Genomic DNA, 13,647 nt, shown 5'->3' on the forward strand with positions numbered 1-13,647 from the left:
TGTTGCCCTTAGTTCTAGTGCTGATAGGGGCCCTCTTTGGGTAAAGGTGGAATTGAACCTTTCAGGAAGTGGTGCTAGGAAGAGCAGCCAGGCCTGTGCGATCTTGAATAGTGGTTCCGCAGCAAGAAGGATCCTTTAATAGGACTGCAGGCTCAGGACAGGGGCGGCCGCGAGGAAGCTGGGAAGTGACTGAGCAGGGATTCATACGGGACCACTGGACTCCAGGGCCTCACTGCCTGGAGCTGAAACTGAGAGGGAATTTAAGATTGAATCCATGCCTTCATTGATTTGATCAATATTTTTAAAGCACCTACTATATATGTCAGGCACTGTGCTAAGCATTGAGGATACAGCACTGAACGGACCAAGAACACCTGTCCCCATGGAGCTTACATTCTACTGGGAGGAATATAATTAGCACAATAAATAATGAAACATGTAGGCCAGAGGGTGGTTTCAGTGTCAGGGAAGGAGCTGGACACTGCCCGGACAAGCTGTAGCAGACGCTGTCACAGGGGCTCTGGTCCCTGGGCAGTCATAGGCTCCCGCTCTTCAACAACTCTGGAAGGGAGGAGGATGAAGTGTGGGAGGTGAAAATTCCATCAGCAGTGCTTGCCTCCTTCACGAGTTCTGGGAGGTGAAAATTCCATCAGCAGTGCTTGCCTCCTTCACGAGTTCTGGGAACAAGGTGTCAGGCTTCCAGCTTCCTGGACACCTCAGCAGACACATTGAAGTAGACAGGCATGGCTGAGTTTAATCTCTGTTTTACAGCCTGGGAAACTAATGGCAGACAAAGGGGGGCAGCATGCCCGTGGCAATGTGTCTAACGGCAGAACTTGAGGGCAATAGCGTAGTCCAGGACCATTTCTGCCAGGCCATTGGACTTACCATCAAGTCTGCAAATTCATACCTGCCCCAAGCACTGTGTTGCAAAAGGCTGAATAAATTGCTTGTGTTTAGTATGCTAGGCACGGGTGTGTGTGTGTGGGGGTCTGGTTTATTTTATTTCTGCTGTCAACCTCAGGTGGTTATGATACACTTTCCCTGACCTGCATGTCATGAATTGGTTATGCTTCTTCAGCAGCAGAACAGACCAGAGGGTATGATTCTCCTAACCCCTGGCTTCCCTGGGAGGCAGTATCTTTTCCAGGAAATGGAGAAGATTGGAAGCAGAGGGCCAAGCACACAGTGCAGTGTGGACTCTGCCAAAAAGCTTACTGAGAAGGCGGTGAGACTCACGTCTCTCCACACTAGGCTCTCTCTGCCTTTTCTGAGTGTGATTTATCTACTGTCAAATAGGCCAGAGGGTTTTGGGCCAGGTAAACAGGCAATAGAAAATTATTTCTGGGACAGTTTAAGCCCCGAGAAGTGTTCACTGGAAAGGTCCTTGGATAGTGAGTGGACAAGCTGAGCATCTAGCTTCGGGACGTGCAGGAGGCCATAGACACTCTGGGGCCTGGGCTCAGCTCAGACATCAGTGCAGTTTCTGGAGAGGATGTGATTGGTCTCCTACTGGTGGGCTTTGGCCCTTGGCAGGTCCGGAATCCCCCTTCCACAGGGGCCTCCTGCACACTAGTCCCTCTGTCTGACCCCCCACCCCCCGCATCCTTCAAGTGTCAGCTCAGCGTCACCTCCTCGAGGAGGCTTTCACAAGCTACCCGGTGGAAGCTGGCCTCCGCATTTCTCCTGTCCGACTAGAGCTATCTCTTCCTCAGCTCTTAGCAGATTTTAACTACTTGTTATAAGAACAGATCAATGTTTCTGTCTTGCTCTCTCTCTAAAATCAATTAAATAAAAACAACAAAACAAAAACGGGTTAAAGAATTGGGTTTTAGTTGTGAACTTCCAAGCCATATTTTTCAGTAAAAACAGTAGTAGTCACATAAGTACCGACTTAAAGTGTGTATGCTGTACCAGGCACAGGTCTAAGGCCTGTGCACAAGCACACCGAGACATCAGGGTCCTGAGTTAGGTACTAAAAAGCACCCCTACCTTTATAACTGAGTGAGGGAAAGAGAGGTTAAATTTAAGGTCACCAGACAGAAAGGGGAAATTGGGATTGGGGTTCTCACAGTCTGATCACAGAGCCCAGGCTTTTAAGCACAAAATGACTGCAGCCAGAAGGGTAAGCCCCACATATGCAGGGATCTTCCCTAAGGGCCCAGCACACGGGTGGGTACTGAGCAGAAGCTTAACAAATATTCATGGCCTTAAATACCCCTCATTCACACTGCAAATATGTTGGGCTGAGCGAGGATGGTAGCACACTTTCTTGGTGACTGCAGTCTGAGTCTCTGCTTCAAGGCACACCCTCAAGAGCCCAAGTCCAAGGAAGGAGGCCAAATGGTGGGGGCTTGAAGGGCCTTGCTGGGAGGGTTGGAGCCTGTGCGGGAAGAAGCTGCCCGACTCAGAGGGACCTTTCTCTTTGCCCTAGTGAGGCCTGATGCACCGAGCTTGCCCATAGGAACCAGGCCCTACATTGTGCTGGACATAATTTTGCCAAGTTTGATGCAGAATTTCTTTTCTTCATCCCTTTTCGCTGAACCATTTAGATGCATTAGTCTCTAATTTGCCTGCTTTATGGCTGTACTTCTAGTAACTAGGACAGTGCCTTGGACAAAGTAGGCCTTTATTTGTTGAATGAACAGTTAAGCTAGGCACTTGTTCCTAGCCAGGTGTCACTTCCAGGAAACAGATTTAGGAGACAAGGCATTGCCTCCCACTGGGTGTGAATTAGCTAGGAGTGAGATTGCTGCTGGGAACATTAGTTATTTTAGGGCTCAGAGTCCACACTCATCGCATCTCAATCACCGTTTCACAACCCACAGTAGTGGCTTTCAACCTTGCTCATCTCACGGCACACAGAAATTACTAAAATTCAGCAGCACACCAAAACATGTATTTTTTGTCTGACCAAAACCAAAAACAAAAAACATATACTATTGATTCATTCACACTGTATGGCTATTGTGTTGGCTGTTGTCATTTTAAATTTTTAAAATTTTTTAAATTTATTTTTTATTTTTTGTATTTTTCTGAAGCTGGAAATGTGGAGGCAGTCAGACAGACTCCCGCATGCGCCCGACCGGGATCCACCCGGCACGCCCACCAGGAGGCAATGCTCTGCCCATCTGGGGAGTCGCTCTGTTGCTACCGGAGCCACTCTAGCGCCTGGGGCAGAGGCCAAGGAGCCATCCCCAGCACCCGGGCCATCTTTTGCTCCAATGGAGCCTCAGCTGCGGGAGGGGAAGAGAGAGACAGAGAGGAAGGAGAGGGGGAGGGGTGGAGAAGCAGATGGGCACTTCTCCTGTGTGCCCTGTCCAGGAATCGAACCCGGGACTTCTGCATGCCAGGCCAACGCTCTACCACTGAGCCAACCGGCCAGGGCCCGTCATTTTTTTATTTGACAATCTAAGAGCAAAGAGGTCAGTGCCCCTGACTAGTCAGGTATTGCGTGTTTTAAAAATTCTTGCGGGCAGGGATGAATTGCTAATTTCATGTATAGCAAGTCTTTTTTAAGTTTCGGTAGAAAAATAAAATTCTGCCAAGAGATGGCAAAAACTCAAGAAAAATCATTTTACACTGTGAGGTTCAATTAGATGTGAATCAATTAATACACATAGACAAACCTTGAACTAGAAACACATCATCATTTAACTGAGAGACACTGAGACTCCAGGATGCTTTTCCTACTCCTGATGCTGAACAGTGTAGGCAGTTGTAACTTGAGTTGATAGTTATTTTAATCCTCTTTGTGGAAAATATAAAAAGGGCAAAGGAGTAGACAGATTTCTAGTTAGAAATATGTACCAGTTAATGGACCAGACAGAATTGAAGTGTTTTTCTTATTTTTTCCCAAACAGGTCCAGAGTAAAATCCTCACCTACTGAGCTCACTCTTGAGATTACATTGCTTTCTGGTCTTCAAGCTCTGCTCTTGCTTTAAAGATGAATGCCAGGGGCAGAGCAGATAATCACATTAGGGAAAATTTTACCACCTACCCATGGCACACAGTGGGGAGCAGAGTAGGGTTCACCAGCCAATGCTGCCTATGCAGGTGGTCCGAACAGGGCTGGTAGTACTCAAGGAGCAGCACCACCTGTGACACATCACTTCTTGCTGGGTGGGGAGCTCCCTTGCATAACCCCTCTCCTGTCCTGAGACACACGCTGACCTAAACCCAACACTGTATGCACCCATCTCACGGGGACTCATCAGCACCCAAAGGCACTCCCCTCAGGTGGGATGGGGCTCCTGGGAAAGCGCCTTTACTACTCAGCACACTGCTGCCACAATCTCTCTCCCCTCAACTGTGTCACACATGGGGGAAAGTAGGGGCTGGTGCTCCCTCCCACTCCCTGGCCCCAGTGTCTTCCCAGTAGTCCTGGATCTGATCAGGTCTGCGGCTTCCTTCCCAGGCAAGGTCTCCGGAAGGCAGCTTTGCAACTCTGGTTCTTCTGCAGGTTGTGAGCACTGCCTGGGGTGAGGCCTCAAGTGGCAACTCAGTGTTACCAGACCTACTCCTTGGTCTTGAACCAGGCTAGCTCAATTCAAAGATGCAGGGGAGGCTGAACATGAAAATGACATTTATTTTCATATCATGGATACCCTATGGCAAGTTCATAGGTCAACTTTCTGGGTGAAGGGGGACCATAGGGCCAAACTATCAATACAAATTGTCATAGAAGTTCTTTCTTCCTTTATTTTATTTTTTTTAAAAAAAGCTTATTAACTGATCTTAAACAGAGAGGAAGGAAGAGAGAGAGAGGGAAGTATTCATTTGTTGTTCCACTTTGGTGTGCATTCATTGGTCACCTCCTATGTGCTGATTGGGGACAGAACCTGCAACCTTGGTGATTTAGGATGATGCTCTACCTGACTGAGCAACCAGCCAGAACTTAATTGTCACAAAAATTTTTTTTCTTCTTTTAAAAAAATTATTTATTTTTTAAAGTGAATTATTGGGGTGACACTGGTTAACATAATTAACCACACTGTTGTCCATGTCCATGAGCTTTCTTTTTTGTCCTTTATAGCTTTCTCCATTTAAAACCCGAGTCTTGGCCAAAACTAACTCAGGTCAAGAATTCCTAATTCAGAACCCAATCAGTACGGGAGCCCTCACTCTAATGCAGACAGAAGCACCAAGGCTGTGTACTAAGTGCCTCGGCAGCACTAGTTCCAAACGTGGGAAATCAGCTGGGCAGTATGCAAAGAATGTAAGTGCACGTCCATAATTAGCACGTGAGTTCCTCGAGCTCTCCTTTACCTTCCACCACATCCATCTGCTGAATCTTCCAAACCTCCTGCCGCGCAACACTGAACTCCATCTCTTCAGTTTGGGCTTATTTCCCCCAGTGGCTTTATATAGGGAAACAGCGGCGGGTGGTTTTAGAAATACACTTCCTCAAGTGCCTGGAGCCAGAAACCAGCGCCAAAGCCACACTTTCACCCTCACCTCACTCCCAACGATGCAGCCTTGGTCTCCCCGGGCCCCGCTGGGGAGGAAGAGCCATTGCCATCTCTCCCATGGCCTGGGCCGATCCTAATGGCAAATCTGGTACCAAGAGACTGTCCCCAGGAGCAGAGCCTTTCTCTGTTCACTAGAAGATAAGCTGTGCACACCTCACTTCTGCCTATGCTGCAGAAACCCCCTCAGAAGCCCTGGGAAACACCAGCAATGGTGCCTGCCGTCTCTGGCGAACACCCTACAGATGAGTAAATGTGGTCCTTCTGGGGTCACCGCCGGGTCTCTCCTCACGGCCACCTGGGCCTCCCACTGGCACAGTGCTTTCCTCTCCGAGAAGCCTGCTGTGGCCAATGGGGGGAGCCGCTGCTCCAGCTGGCCGTCCTCCACAGGCCCCTCCCTTTCTGTCTGCTGACCTTTCCCCCGTTATAGCTGGCACCTGCTGCCACTGCCCCTGAGGCACTTTTTAGGCCACCAGTTGTGCACCTGTCCTGAGTGTGTGCAGGCGGCCCGGACCTGCCTCAACCATCATCTCCATGTGTACTGACAGTCCCCATCTTGGCAGGCCCCAAATGCCGGCAAGGCCTCCAGAGGCCACAAAGAATGGCCCGACGCTGTCACAGATAGAGTGAGAAGGCGGTTCCACAACCCGTGGGAACTGGAGGTAGATGAAAACAACGGGGTGGCCAGGGCATCTGTGAAGGCAGTCAGAGCAGCTTGGGCCTCCAGACAGTCTCAGCTCAGTTACAGACCCTGGGCCGTCTCTACTGCTGAAACAGTTTTCCCAGGGACACTTCGAGGTTGGCTTTCTTGGTTTCCATAGCTTCCTGGTTTCAAAGTAAAACCAAAGAACAAAAACTCCAATATTTCCAAACACAGCAAATAAATAATAGTAACAATATGTACAGGAGTCCATCACACTGAGATTCCGCATGACTGCGGAACTGAAGACCCGGACTGCCTTGGCCCCGGGGTTCAGACCCCTCAGCCCAGGCAGCTGTGAGACACCCTGGGAGCCAACAGATACGCAGGTGAGGTGGGAATGAGTGCCAGGGCCTCCTCCGAAGAGCAGGGAGGTGGGGTGGGTTGGAGGTGTGGAGCTCTTTATAGGTTAGGTTGCACATGACAGAGAAAGCTCAGTTGTCCTGACCAAGCATTATGGTGAGGTCAGGGTTAGTGGGTGAGGTGCTCCCTGGAGCGCAGGGGGCCTTCTCTGACTGCTGGCTTGGTGGGGGCATCACGGCCTCTGTCCTAGGGAGCACAAAGCCGAGGCAATAGCTGGTCTCGAGCCCCTTTCCAGACAGGACCAGGAGCTGAAGTCAGGAATGGTCCCCCTTTCCCTGGACTATGTCACAAGGGGTATGTGGAATTCGTTTGTGTCGAAGATCAGGGGCCTCCTGGGAGGGCTTGGGTCCCTGTTGGCCTTGTGGAGCAGCTTGAAGAGCCCGGTTCCAATGTTCATGGGGATCCCCATGATGATGCATTCGGACACCCCTGGAATCAACCAGAAAGGAAATTAGAGGGCTTCTCAACACTCAGGCGGGCTGTCCGAACAGAAAGACTGCTGACTCAGGAGCCAGGAACTGGGATTCGAGTCCCGGCTCCACTACACGTCAACTGGCTTAACTTGGGCTGGTTGCTCTACTCCTCATCCCTGACATGGAGATGGCTGCAAAGCACAGGCATGCACCGTGCTCCTAGATGGTGGACAGAATTTACACTTGGGGGAGGGGGTGCCCACTCACAGCCCAGTTGCTAGCTGGAGACTGACAGCTCAGTGGTTCCCTCCATCTGAGCCAAAGACACTCTGTAGCATTATACTCAGATAGCAAGGCTAGGGAATGATGCTCAGGGAACCCTGGGTTTGCTACCTGGTGTTTCCTTAGCTTAGTCCCTAGAAGAAAAGCAAACAATAGGATGATACGATCAGGCAATGGTCCCCCTGAAGGCAGCAGCACATTCTGTTCACTGTGCTCAGCTGCCAGGGCCAGGCCAGGTTTAACGGCATGCCCAAGCCTTGGGAGACCCTGGCCCTAACTCCAGACACTCAGAAGGCAGGGCTCTGTGGAGCGACAGAAATAAGGTGGTAGTGCAGATTCTTTTTCCAAGCTCCATTTCAGCTTTATAAGATCCAAATGTTGGGTTCTGCATCAGGCTTCAGGTTCTAAACAAGCAAATATGTGCCTACTACATTCTGGGCTTTGTGCCGCTGGGAAATCCAACTAAAACCCACATAGAACAAGGACACTATGTCACAACATGCAAAGGACCAGGAGGAGCGAGTGGGACGGCCACACCCGGCCCCTGGGCGGGGGTGGGGGTGGTGGTGGTGTTAGGAGGGAGGGAGAAGGCCACAGCGTGCAGCACAGGCCCAGGCTCTGCACACTGGGGCAAGGCTGGGTGCGAGGTCTTAGTGTCCTTGTCAGGCTCACTTGATCTTAATTTCACCTTGGCTTTGGCCTTCTGCCCTAATCTCTGCTCTGTTTTTTTTCCTTTCTCCTTTTATTATCTTAAAGAATGTCATTTCTCTTTCCCTTCATCTACAACCTATACCTTTTTTGAAAGGAGGAAAAGTTCATCTTAGGTGTGTACTGACTGGTGCCCACTTGACCATCACCTGTTTGGCAAATCCACATAAAAATAGGAGTGAGGGGGAAAATGGCCACTAGGAAGCGGAGCTCTGGAGGAGCGATGGCGGCCAGCCTTGGGATCCCTGCGTGGGCTGAAGAGCTTGTGACTTTGGGAGGCTGCTGAGCCTCCTGCGCTCCAGCCCCTCATGAGTTCCCTCCACAGGCCAGCAGGGTCTAGGCACGAGAAAGGCTAGCATAAAGCAGACACTTGTCAAGGGCTCAGGGAAGAGGCAGGCAGGCCCAGGCACCTTTGTGACAATCCCTGCTCGTACTCAGAGATGCACGGTGTGGTTGGGCGACAAGGCCAGTGCAGGGCAAGAGCTCTGCCGTCAGACTCGATGGCACACAAGTTATTTTCTTCAGTCTCCTCCCTTGTGAAAGGGGTTAATACCGACACCTCACAGAGGCGCTGAGATACAGGCACTTAAGGTGTCCAGATCAGGGGCTCAACAAATGGAAAAGGCAAGCCAGCTGCCTTTCCCAGGGAGGCAGGACAACAGGGACACCTGGCACTGCTCCACTCCTGCCAGCCTTGGCATTACAAAGGGTGTAGGCACAGTACAGCTGACTTCATGGGCTCGGAAAGTTCCTACATGCGCAGGGTCCATATTTTCTTCTTGGACCAAAAACTGACTGTACATATAGAGAGGCCTTCTCACATACGTGGGGCATGCAGGGTATGGGAGTCAGCCTTTGGAGATAAAAGATTGATTGGTTTCAATTCCATGACCTGACTTTAATCTTAAAAAATAAAAGCTTTACCTATTCAGCTTGTTTACCTCCCAAATAGCCTCAGTCAGGGTCTGAGTTGCAAACAACCAAGGCCTCTGGGGATGTTATTAAAAACACCCAACCTACCACACACAGAGTCCTTCTGCCCAAAGTAGGCAGCGTCGAAGAGGTGGTCAGCTGTCTTCTCAAAGGACGCCAGCATCAGCACACTTTCCTTCATCTTGGCCAGGCCAAACCTAGTAATGCCCAAGACTTCGCCCTGTGTCAGGGGAGGAACATGTCAGAGTGGCACCCAGGCCACTTTGAAAGCTGAAAACCAAACCACACTCACAGCATCCCCTCAACAGAATAAGCAAAAACAGCTAAATCCAGTAGTTAAGTCACAACCTCAAGTTTGAAAAAGATACCAACAGCTGTCTGTCCACCTGTGTCTCACTGAGGCTACTAGTCACTGACAACATCGGTCCTTATGCTCACAAGCAAGAGCCACTGGAACAAAGAATTAAGAATTGAGAACTAGAATTAAGAACCTAACTAAAAAAAAGAAAGAGTACTTCTGAAGATGTTTATTATGGCTCAAAGAGCTCAAAACTCAACTTAAAAATCTCAATGCAGGGAGACAGTTAAGTATATGTAGGTGTTTTGACTCAAAGGAATATTCTGTTATCATTAAGAAAGCACACTTCAAGACTATGTCACACATGGGAAATGTGAAGAAGTCAGGATGAAAACGGCATGCCCAACATGGCCTGCAACTACAGTGACATGACATAAGCAAAGAAAGAGTCAAAGGGAGACTTAAAAATGACAGCTTTGCCCTGGCTGGGTAGATCAGTAAATTAAGCATCGTCCCAGTATACCGAGGTTGCAGGTTCGAGCCCCAGTCCCAGTCAGAAGACGTACGAGAAGCAGTCAATGGGTGCACAACTAAATGGAACAACAAACTGATGCTTCTCTATCTCTCTTCCTCCCCTTCTTTCCATCTCTCTCTCTCTCTCAAATCTAGTGGTATGAACGGGTCACTCTCCCACCTAGTTTCTGAACTTTCTGTAGAGGCGAGAATGGGAAGGATCATGAAAACCTGTTGTCCTACAGCACTGCTAAGGGAAGACATTTTTTGGGAAAAGGAAAAAAAACATATAACCAACCAACCTCCATATCCCTCAAGATCATGTTAATTTATTCTTTTCCTGAAAATAGCTACAGAAGAAATGTGATAAATGGGGAATAAACACCCTAGCTTGTCAGGAACTCCGTGGGCAATGGCTAGCTGTGCTTTAGCATCATTTCTCAACAAAAAGCACCTTCCAGCTCCTACCATGAGGTGGCAATGTTCATACCAGAATTTTACCAGAACACCCAGCCTGACCACCACTCTGGTTTTGAGGGATGGTGACGTCTCATTTTCTGCAATGATCACCATGGCATGTCTTAGAAACATGACAGCGTCTCTCTCCCAGGTGGGGCCCCTCACAAACCTTGTAGGTCATCAGGTCGGACAGCAGCATCACGTGCCGCCTGTCGATGCTCATGCCATGGTTGACCATCGTGTACTGGATCTCATTGATGATAGTGGTCCGGGCGGCTTCGATGCCCAGAGTCTTCTCCACCTACGGGGACGGCATGAGCAGAGTCAGCTACTTCTGGGTGCTACCCACTGCTCTCCATGCCCTTCTCTGCCTGCAGGGTCATGGCAAGCCCTGCCCCTTCTCCAGGAACAGCTCTTCAGTTGTAGACCCAGAGCAACCAGCAAGGTCCAAGGAGTGTGCTGGCACCGCTGAGGGCCGAGCGGGGGCACCGAGGGAGACAGGATGAGGAAGGGGCCCTGGGCATGACCAGTACCTCATATGTGTTGTTGGAGGTGGTCCGGGTACCCTTGACACCGTGGGTGGCCATGACTGCCCGCAGGTTATCCCCCTCCACCAGGAGCTTGTACTTCTCCTTTCCGCTCTGCTCATCGATGTGGATGACAGCTCTGGACACCTCTGGGATGCCCTGCACCACCACCTGCACTCGGGGACACAGAAGGTTTGAGACCCTGCAGTGCCCATGCCCCACCAACCGGGAGCCTCAGAAACCACAGCAGCAGTGAGAACAGGGAACATCAAGCCCTGGCTCTGCCACCCGGCTCGGCGCCTCTGTCAGTGTTGAGAAGCAGTAAGTTACACACCAGACCCCAAAGGGCCTGCCCACTGTTGGGGAATCAGGGAGAAAAGCGGAAGTTCAGAGAGCCATGTCCTTTTCAACCATCAGTTCTGAGAGAACAGAGAGGAATCGAATAGACAGAACTGGCATGAGAGTGCTAAGTCGGGAAGGACTGCCACCCTGAGTCTCGGTAGTGACAGTCCCTAGGGTTTGCTGGCATCTGGCATCTAGATACGAACGTCAGAGGTGAATGTGGGCTCTCCCTTTCCAAACGTGCTGGCATTCGGATGGCCAGGGCCTGCAGCAAGTGTCGTCTTACCTTGGGGAGGTCCTCTTTCAGGAACTGCAGCACGTAGTACATGGAGCTCTTGCTGTTCTCTCGGGGGGTGACACACACCACAGCCTCGCCGTGAACGGCCACGTCGCCTGGCTTCACACGGAGCTTGGACGTGCAGATGGAATACCGCACAGTTTCAGCATTCACCTGCAAGGTGGCCAGGTGGGGGCCGCATGCCCAACATTACTTCCCAGGGTCTGGAGCCTTTTTAAAATTATTATTAAAATGTTTATTTTATTGATTTTAGAGAGAAGAAAGGAGAGAGACAGACAGACGACAGAAACATTGATCTGTTCCTGTATGTGCCTTGACCGGGGATTGAACTGACAACCTCAGTGCTTCAGGACGATGCTCTAGCCAATTGAGCTATCCCGTCAGGGCAGTCTGGAGCCTTTGATGCCAGTGTTTCTCAGCCGGTTTCATCACCGCCCCTCTAAGTGTTTTCAGAGATTTTTTGTCTAACTTCTCTCCCCATAATGAATTCTAATACCAATGACAGATTGCATATTTGTTATATACTGCATGTAATTTGTGCTTTATTCATAGAAAGCATAATAATTTTTTCCCTACAGATCCCTTGCCCCGCTGAAAATGCATGCTCAATTCACGGCAGCACGCATGGGTTCCGGGGGGGGGGGGGGGCGCGGTGGTCAGGAGCTGGTGGCCAGGCGATGACACGCATCAGTGGAGCCTCCCCGGGACCAGGCCGAGCTCAGCACAACTGCTTGAGTGCTACAACCCTTGATGCTGCCCACTCTTCTGGTTAAAGGGCCACAGGGCAGTGGCCAGAGCCAGGCTGGAGAGCACCCCAACCAGAGAGGCAGCTGCTTAATCTGGGTCATCTTTCACATGGACAAGACACGAATGTGGTACTTGAAGGAACAGGATACGGAATGTGTACAGACTAGTAGAGATTTCAACTCTGAAAGACAGAGGAAGGAGCCAGAAAGCAACTTGAGTTTTCTCCTTGCCTTAGTTTGTCCCTGAGAAAGGCCAATAATCTTTCAACTGTTACCTATATGTAACTACCAATGTAATAAGCAAGGTTAACACACCCATCCAAAAATAGCTCCGAGGCTAGCCAGGCGCTGCACTGGTGCTGGCCACAGCTGTGAGACAGATAGCCCTGGGGTCCCTCCGGGCTCTGGGAAGACAGGTGACTGTAATACTTTGTCACAGTGAATGGGTTACTGTGGCCTGCACACAATTCCAACTCATTTCCTGCGTGTCTTGAGATGGCAACGTGTATGTGCGAGTCGGGCTCAGAAGGCCAGAATGGGATGGTACAACAGACTGGCAGACAACCACCACCCGAGCAAAGCCTGCACGCCTCCATGTCTTGCTTCTCTCCCGGCCTAGCTTATCAGCGCCTAGCTAGGGACGAACAGAGAACGACTTCCTCCACACATGTAACTACATGACTCACCTCCAGCCTCAGCAGTCTAATCCGTTCCAGGGAGAGCTTGACAAGAATAAAGCAGTCATCAGGAAGAAACACTTCTTCAATGTACTCCGAAATCTGTGGTGTCAGAAGACCAGAAGTCAGTCACTTTCTCCTTTCCCAAGGGTATTCCGCTCACTCTTTTTTTCAAGGTCAGCCTAGTGTGGACACTGACTGGTGTGCCCACTGCACCTGCTGTCGGTGCGTCCCTGCAACACTGCTGGTCTGGTTCCCTGTTGTGAAGAGGGGTTTCTCCTCACCTCTCCCAAAAGGGTCTTCTCAATTCTCCCTTTCACGAGGCGGGCGTAATCTGCATCGTCATCCTTGTCCAGCTGTGCCGTGATGATTGGCGTGCTGGGAAGTGAAGGACGAACAGTTACACTCAGGAGCAGTCCGCCCGAGGATCACTGCCTTGTGGAGTCTGAGGACTACTTAGAATCGTGATGTTGAAAGCAACTGAAACTCACTAAGCGTTTGCTCTGTGTCAAGGATGTCCTTCAGACATTCTCATTTAGATTTACTATTTTTAGAGCTTATGAGATAATCTACTCTGCCGTGAATGAAATGGCTTCCAGAAAATTCTTTCTGACCGAGTGAACCTACCTCTTCCTCTTTGGTCCTAACAAGTAGTTAATTTAGTTCTGTTCTCTGAGTAAGCTGGCTCTCTGTGCATTACAGCTTCCTCTCTCCCTTTCCCTGCCCCTATTACTGCTCTTCAGAACACCCCCAGCTCCTCCAACAACCAGCGACCAGCTTCCATGCCACTGTCCTGAATGGTGTCCCCTGAACCCACTCATGGAAGAGGTGTGACCCTAAAGAGGCTGGCAGAGCTCTTGCCACCGCGGGCGCCCCCTGCTGAGCTGCAAAAAGTGCAGCTTTCCTTCACTTAATGCTA

General features: G+C 50.2%; 1 protein-coding gene across 2 annotated transcripts in view; it reads right to left on the minus strand.

Moving 5' to 3' along the window:
• Positions 1-6,549: 6,549 nt before the first annotated feature.
• The window catches only part of POLR3A (RNA polymerase III subunit A), a 48,694-nt gene continuing 41,596 nt past the window's right edge, over positions 6,550-13,647 (minus strand). The window contains exons 25-31 of one of the 2 annotated variants that reach the window (XM_066242930.1): positions 13,013-13,106; positions 12,738-12,830; positions 11,294-11,458; positions 10,672-10,836; positions 10,308-10,439; positions 8,956-9,088; positions 6,550-6,961 (exon numbers count right to left, since the gene is read on the minus strand). In XM_066242930.1, coding sequence (XP_066099027.1) covers positions 6,813-6,961; positions 8,956-9,088; positions 10,308-10,439; positions 10,672-10,836; positions 11,294-11,458; positions 12,738-12,830; positions 13,013-13,106 — 931 coding nt within the window. In that variant the 3' untranslated portion in view covers positions 6,550-6,812. Of the gene's footprint in view, positions 6,962-8,955; positions 9,089-10,307; positions 10,440-10,671; positions 10,837-11,293; positions 11,516-12,737; positions 12,831-13,012; positions 13,107-13,647 lie in introns of those variants that run through there. The other variant, XM_066242931.1, reaches the window with a different exon arrangement.

Source organism: Saccopteryx bilineata, chromosome 9, assembly GCF_036850765.1.
Source record: "Saccopteryx bilineata isolate mSacBil1 chromosome 9, mSacBil1_pri_phased_curated, whole genome shotgun sequence".
Classification (NCBI taxonomy): domain Eukaryota; kingdom Metazoa; phylum Chordata; class Mammalia; order Chiroptera; family Emballonuridae; genus Saccopteryx; species Saccopteryx bilineata.